Source organism: Halictus rubicundus, chromosome 8, assembly GCF_050948215.1.
Source record: "Halictus rubicundus isolate RS-2024b chromosome 8, iyHalRubi1_principal, whole genome shotgun sequence".
NCBI classification, from domain to species: domain Eukaryota; kingdom Metazoa; phylum Arthropoda; class Insecta; order Hymenoptera; family Halictidae; genus Halictus; species Halictus rubicundus.
The window spans coordinates 18190464-18198263 of NC_135156.1; the positions used below are offsets into that span (position 1 = coordinate 18190464).

Consider the following 7800-nt stretch of genomic DNA (forward strand, 5'->3'; position numbering starts at 1 on the left):
ATGTTTTCCAGTAAATCTTTGATAACTCGTCGACAACGATTCGCTCGTCTAGGATCTAGTGTCTAGGGCCTAGAATCTAGGGGGATGAAATTCACCGGTCTCTTTCGAACAATCGATCGATCGAGACCGTCGCGCGGCTGCGAAGTTCGATTTATCGATATGATGGAAGGTTCGTGTTCGTATCCCTGGCTCTGGCTTCGTACTTCGTACCACTTCGTACGTAGAATGACAGTTCCATGGGAAAGTACTGTGCTAACATGTACAAAGGATTATTTAACTCTGAATTAATCCACGTGACGATAAAGGATTTACGGTTGTTCCTTTGATCGTCGTGGAATGTTCCCTCGAGAGGCGTGACTCGAATGAAAATTCGTGTTGCCAATGTCACGGTTGCACGCCATGGGCAAACGCAATGATACACATTACTGACCAAGGATACCAGAGAAGAAACACGGAGTGATTTGTGCACGCGAAACGATTCGTTTTCCCGTAGGTTCGCCGTGTGTCCGTCGAATATGTCTCGTTGCCTTAGCGATTAATCCGACCGACACTGTCGTTCGACACGACGACGTGACATAAATCGTTCGAGAACAACGGCCAGCGGGAAAATCGAAAATTACGTCGTAGATTTTCCGCCGACGGATACCGTTCACGGGCATTCTATACGTTGTTTCTCAGAAGTTGAATAGACATGTTCGTTAAATGACCTTACCCGATTAGTGCGAGTGACGTTTGCGACGCGATGGAAAAGTTTGTCGTCGATTTGGACAAGGTTCTGGACGATTTTGAATTTAACGAAGGTAAGAATCCGACAATTGAGTCTCCGTTTTTTCCTAGTTTGTTAGGCCCGGATCGTTGCAAAGCCAGCGGTTTTGCGAAATCTTTACGATCGACGATTAAAACGAACAACGTATCTTTTAGATTGCGCGGAGCAAACAGCATCCGTTAATACCGCTTCCAACAATGCATCGTCCTCGGGGAGCAAGTGCAACGTCGACCCCCCGATACTGTATAATTATCTCTTAATAGAATCTAGGAAAACTAACAAAGAACACGACGTTATAGTACCATTGGAGAGGCACAAGGATGTACAGCAGAACGCGAGAAGCAGCTGCTCCGAAGAGAAGAGTACGGTCCACGAAGATTCGACTTATAGCAAAGATGAGACGAAAGAGGATGGCACCGAGAGCATTGATCATTTTTATACGCAAGAAAGCACGAATGACAGCAAGTTGACGCAGAAACAGTCTGTCCTACCTTACAACACGGAACCGCTTCCATTAACGATACACAACGACATATCGCAAAAGTTAACGCAGAGTCAACACAATGGTCATGGTAGTCCAAAGGCTGACAATAGGTACGATAAAAAGTTCAATCAATTTCATTCAAAGCCTAGCGTTAGTAATGTCTTTAACAGTTTGAACGAATACATAAATGCGCCGCCAGGAAGTTCGGATTGCATCGACTCTGTATTAGACAATCGAGAAGTACAATCCGATATAGAACCCGAGACTGTTTGTTATGGAACCAAAGCACCTCGATTAATTTGTAATTCAGTTAAAGATATAGACGAAAGAGTGAGTATAACGAATAAACAAGTAAACAACGCGAGGAGTACAAGTAGAGAAGTTTTCGTTCCCGTTCACGAGAATGTTGCAGCACCTACGAGCATAGAATTGCTTGTTACGCTCGATGCCACTGCTACGGAAGACAATGCGAGCAATGTTCGTGCAACAGGATACGTAGAAACAAAAAATGAAACAATACTACCTAGAGATGTAACTATAACCGAAGTTTCCAGCGACTTGAGCAATAAGGTAGAAGTCTCGAATGAAGCTACCTGTAGTTTGCGTAATTTCGATTCCGATCTTGTAGACCAGAAGTGTAATTCGACATTCGAAGCTCCGGAATGTGAAAAGGAATTCCAGATAGAAAATGAGTCAGACGGAAATGAAAAAAATGTCTGCAGTTCCGATTTAACCGAAAAATCCAAGAAGAATACGAATCCGGTGAAAGAGCCGCTTAGGTTCGATAAGATCGGTGATTTATCGGAGGACGTATTGACCAAGTATTTGGCCGAATTGGAGCAAGACCAAAAATTGAAGGAAGAAGTTGACAAACATCAAATTGGAGCAACGGGGACAGTTCAAAATGCGATGCAATCGGATCAAACGGATTCGTCGTCGCAGATTTTAAGAAACCCGGAGGTTGCGAATGTAATGGAAAAAGAGTCGGTCGATGAAGTAGAAAACGTTATGGTAATTAGTCATCGGAAGGAAGAAGCGTGCAAAGAATTGCCTGCCGACCAAGCGAGAAAGAAAACTGAACGATGCGACGATCGCGTCAAAGAAGATAACTGTGGTAACGTTTTTGATAATAATACGAGCAACAAAGTGCAACAACAGAACCAGATCAAACTCGGAGATGCACGTGCAGGTTCGCCGGAGGAACACACGGCTAGTGGAGAAAGTACAAAAGACGGTCAAGAGCACTGTACATACAAATCGAATGGAAAGAAGGAATCGTTGAGCAACGATGAAACAGACAAGCAGCCGAACAAACAAAAAGAGAACGTTGCTCGCGATAGTCAAGCCGATGAACTCAAGGTGCAAAGCGACGCCTCGCCGTCGTCCGATAATCCTGAAGAAAAATATTTGATAGAGCGATTATTAGATGATACGACAAAGTACTGGAACAACACTTTGCTGAATGAAATCATGGCAAGAGCGAACACGAGCGCGGGCACGGGCACGAGCACGAGCACCAGCACGAGCGATACCAACGATGAATCGGAGAAACCGGCGCGTCCTCAGACTTTGGATATCGTTCTATCGAATAATACGGACGAACGTCAGACGCTCGGTTCTAGTTCTGCGAACGATACTTCATCGGGTCAAACGCAATCGAACGTCGATGGCCCGGCAGAAGATCAAGAACAACCACCGCCGGCAAACATCCTAGATAATTCGTTACCCGAATCGAATTCGGTTCTCGGAAAGCAACCACCGTTTTGGGTTCCTGATAGCGTCGCGCCCAGCTGTATGTTCTGCGATGTCAAGTTCACGGTACTGAAAAGACGACACCATTGTCGTGCATGTGGCAAGGTACTATGCAGCAAATGCTGTAACATGAAATACAAATTGGAGTATCAAGGGAACATCGATTGCCGCGTTTGCGTCTCCTGTTATCAACTTCTTATAAAAGGTAACGACTTCCATCTAAAAAACTTTGAGTTGTAACATCGTCGAAGCGTTTCTCTGGAGTGCAGAACAAATTTCGCTTTTCAGCCGAAGCAGAACAGAGTCTGATAGAATGGTCCCCTGGTTACGCTTCGTGTATCGCTAACAATGACATCAATTCGCCTCAGGTACATTGACGACAAACTTACATACTGTTTTATGCGCGTTAGAACTTTATACTGTATACATAGAGCTTCCCCATATATGTACGAGTATTCGTACAACTTTGTACATTCCATTAGTCGGAGATTAACGTTTCGTGACTACATGTTGCAACAATCTGGTGCATACATGATACATAGTAGGATTAGCTACTTTAGTTTTTTTTATGCTTAAATGTACCTTATACATAGATATCAGTTTCGACATTCAACGTTTCCAGTTTTACTCAATAGATTCATAGGTTTACCTAATAATGAATTATTAATAGAAGATTGTAAGGCTTATTAGTTTTTTTTTTTTTAGCATAAGTTTATATTAATCACCTATAACAACTTGTTGAATACTTCTTCCCTGTTGCTTAAATATAGTCGCAGAGAAACAGAAAATTTTAGTTACATACTTCACAATCTTCTTACGCTTACAAGACAGAAAGGGACATTTCGTTTGATTGTGCAAAAATATTCTGCAGAAATTCTATGTTTGAATTGTAAAAGCGTAAATTTGTAGTAGCATGATCTATAATACGTTTGCATCGTGTTTCTTGAGAAATCTAGACATTTATTTCTGTTTGTTTGTGCTTTATATTAATTTACACGTTACAAATATAAAGCATGTACCGTTTAATTGTAGGTATGATTTGTGGAAGACACTTGCCTGCTTTATATTTTCTTTGCAACGAATGTTCAGTAAACGCAGACAATTACTATATCGTGTGATCTGACGATCTGTTAACGTTATTTCTCTTTTGATTTCGGATCGAACCGTGTTTTTGCCGTGTGATTTGCGAGAACGATCTGTGTTTGCTGGACGAAGAAATAAATGTGAATGTTAGGAGTATTCGACAAATGGTTATAGGGGAGACAGCCTAATCCAAATAATCCCATGGAGTACTGTTCAACTATACCACCCTTGCAACAGTTAGCCGGCGGATTGCCTCCACCTCCCACAGTCATGGTGCCTGTAGGAGTTCTGAAAAGAGAAGGTGGTACGAAGAACCGGTCGGAAGTGTCGAAGTCTGTTATGTTCAGCGATGGTAGGTGAAATTTTAACATAATATTCCACGATATAATATTTCTAAACGAATATGCAGCTGGAGCGGAGCATTGATTTCGATTGTAAGTGGTTGTGTTCTCTATACAAGCTGCATTGTGTTAAACGATTAATATACAATAACTCTATCAACAAACTATAAACTATAAACTTACTTACTTCTGTAGTATACGTACAAATACGTATGCGACTGTGTGACATTATTTTATTATTTTTTACACAATTTAGTCTGCATCTAACCCAGACCTCGCATTTTATGTTTCATTTGGTTTATGAGTTCAAGTTACATCCTCGTACCCTTTACAATATTCAGTTTTATCTTTTGACTCCTGGAAACGATAACCCGATATCACTGGCCTGCCTCGATCCTTCCGGTTTTGTTTTGGTTTTATGCACCTCTAACTAAAACACAGGAATAAGGCCTGGCTGTGACCTGACAGAACTAGATATGTCCTGGGACTTGAAACCACCGTACCGAAAATCTGGAACGAAGAAGTCACCTGTACCTGGCTCGTCCGTGCCTGGTGCCTCTTCCAAGAGACAAAACCTACCGCGTCTGGACCCGAACACCGCATGCTATGTGCCAGTGGACCCAAATCTTCTTCCTCCGACCGTAACAATACATAAAGGACGTAAGTGACAATTCCCACCGATGATTTACTTCGCTTCGTTTGAACGCGTTACCTACCAGAGGCTTATCGATACGATACGTCAATTTATACTTTACCAAATGTACCTACCGGTAGGTAATGCGTTCACATTGCCATTGCATGCACAATCAATCGATCGATTAACTCTTTATAGAGGTAACGTACCATGCTGTAACGGACGAGGGTCATCTTTACGCAACGTTGAAAAATGAGTGCGAGCCACCTGTTCTATTCGCTGTGAATCGGAATCTCTACGCTTGCGTTAAAATACTGAATTGTAAGTGTAGAATCTATTTAATGTACAAAGGCAATTCAACGTAATCGAACGTTCTTCCAGTAAATTGTTGTGTAAACAAAATATGTTGGAACGTGACGTCGAAAGGATTGGCTTGCGTGGGGCAAGATGAAGTTATACTACTGATTGAAACGTTACCCGACGAAGTTCGGGTTCCGAAGGACCTTCTTATCTTCATTAATCAGTTGTACCTGGGAGCTATCAAAGGTTTGACTTTATGTATCGCGTAGCGATAAGGCTGAACGGTACTTTTCTTTTATCTTCAACGAATCGCGTGCTGTTCACGAAAGAAATGATCTCGAGAGTTCGTTAACGACCAAACGAATCGGATAATTATTAATGATCTCACCGTAGGAAACACCGTCTCCGAGTTGGGATTCTCGCTGTACCTAGGAGGAAATCTTTTGGGTTCCCGGGAACACGCGGGATTCCTTTTTATAAGGCAAACTTTGCAGTGTTTGCAGAAGGTTGTGTTGCCCTCTGCTCCTTTCCTAGTCGGTCTTCTGGTACATAGGTTTGTTTCGAGAGACTAAACTTTACAATAACTTTCGTTGCAAGCGTTCGCTGCTAAAGCGTTGTGGGAGTTTGTTTAGGTGGGAAATGCCATGGGCCAAGGTGTTTCCGTTGCGGCTCGTTCTACGTCTCGGTGCCGAGTATCGTTACTATCCCTGTCCATTGTTCTCTGTGCGGTTTCGAGACGCTTTGTACTTCGAGATAGGTCACACGGTCATGAAAGTGCTAGCGGACTTTCGAAATTACGGATACACGTTGCCAGGAGTCAGGGGATTGACGATACATCTGAGGAACAGGATGACGGACGTAATGTTCCCGAAGAACCGATACGACCAAGTGATAAAGGGCTTGAACAACTCGAACGATCACGTCTTAGCGTACGCATCGAATTTTAGCATAACAGCAGACTCCCATTTAGTCTGTATACAAACGAACACGGGTGACGAGAGCAGCTATCAGACGCAAGCGATAAGCATCAATAACAAACCGAGGACAGGTGTGTGCGCTCGATTAGCAACAACGCACACGCGGAAAGATTGCTAACTGGAAATCGGACTGATTCAGAGTTCTTCTTTTTCTTTTCCTTTTTCTAGTAACGGGGACGAGTTTTATCGTGATCAATGGTGCGTTGAAATCGTCGATGGGACTGTCGGCTAAATCCAGCATAGTGGAGGACGGATTGATGGTGGAAATAATGCCAGAGAAAATGGAAGCTTTGAAAGCAGCTTTGAAAAATATGCAAGATTTTTCGATCGGCTGTGGTCGACAGGGTGCGCCTGAACCGGATGAGACGGTGAACATAAAGTGGGTCGAAAACGATGTACAATTCAATATAGGGTAAATTTTCTTAGTACCTAGTTATGTACATATGCGCTTCTCTTTGTTTAATTTCCGGTTCCGGAATTATTACCGAGAATCTCGTTACAGTGTAAAGAGCCCAATCGATGGACAACTGATGGACGGTATTCCATCTATTAGAGTCCACAATGGCACCGATTACAAGGGGACGACCAGATTCATTCGTTGGACAGAAGTGTTCATTATCAAGGTATACACAGTGATTATTATTTAAATACGATTCACCATAAACGATTTTCAATATGTTGCCTTTTGTGTAAAGTCCGACGAGCATCCACATGGTCTTCACGACCCCCTGGACATAAACAAACTATCCGGGAATATAGCAAAAGCGACTTCTACGGCTTTGGTAAAGCTATTGGATCTCCTGAGTGCCGCTGGTTTCACAAAACTCGCTGTAAGAACAACCATTCATCCTGACAATGTAAGTCGATGATTTGGTAATCGTTTCGTTCTACCAAGTCTTGATCTCTACGAAGAACGTTGTACGGCTAAACAACAATAATAATAATAACATTGTAATGATGCCAGGTGGGTTACGAAGCCGGCAGCGAAGGCATGAAATTACCACCGATCTACATGAACAGTCTGGACAACGAATTAATTCAAGTTTTGCATAAAGCAGCACAAAGCAGTCAGGATACGCATACCGTGCTTGAATTAATTTTTTATATACTTGATGATTAAATCCTGTCACCAGTTACTCCTGGTTTGTTATCGATTCTCCAGGCAAGATACACAAACCTACAAGATACACGTATATACACGTACACGTATACACATGCATATACATATACATATACATATACATATACGTACACATATATGTATAGATCGCGACATTCGTATGCTAGAGATGTACAGTTGAAACATTTCTGAGAAACATTAAGGTAGATCTCTTGAGGCGGTGAGAAAATATTTTCTAACTGTATGCTATCAACATAGAAAACACAGAAACGCTTATATTATAAATTGTACTAAATCATGTCCATTAAAGGTAGAAATGCTACTAACACCCAAACATAGTTCA

General features: G+C 42.2%; 1 protein-coding gene across 4 annotated transcripts; it reads left to right on the top strand.

The window, feature by feature from the left end:
* Window positions 1-115: 115 nt before the first annotated feature.
* Sara (Smad anchor for receptor activation) lies at window positions 116-7719 on the top strand. Of its 4 annotated transcripts, none has more exons than XM_076792603.1 (13): window positions 116-800; window positions 922-3207; window positions 3291-3370; window positions 4260-4437; window positions 4868-5086; window positions 5259-5381; window positions 5442-5606; window positions 5754-5913; window positions 5993-6408; window positions 6506-6749; window positions 6840-6960; window positions 7033-7194; window positions 7302-7719. In XM_076792603.1, the coding sequence occupies exons 1-13, from the start codon at window positions 743-745 to the stop codon at window positions 7455-7457; spliced, it is 4368 nt and encodes a 1455-aa protein (XP_076648718.1). In that variant the 5' UTR covers window positions 116-742; the 3' UTR covers window positions 7458-7719. The 4 variants fall into 4 exon arrangements, with proteins under 4 accessions (XP_076648718.1, XP_076648719.1, XP_076648720.1 ...); XM_076792604.1 differs by having other exon boundaries at window positions 4895-5086; XM_076792605.1 differs by having other exon boundaries at window positions 4323-4437.
* Window positions 7720-7800: the final 81 nt, after the last annotated feature.

Coding starts and splice junctions, on each gene's coding strand:
- Sara (XM_076792603.1), top strand. CDS start 743: ATGGAAAAGTTTGTCGTCGATTTGGACAAGGTTCTGGACGATTTTGAA. Junction 3,371..4,259: donor ATGACATCAATTCGCCTCAG/GTACATTGACGA, acceptor AAATGGTTATAG/GGGAGACAGCCTAATCCAAA. Junction 6,750..6,839: donor GATGTACAATTCAATATAGG/GTAAATTTTCTT, acceptor ATCTCGTTACAG/TGTAAAGAGCCCAATCGATG.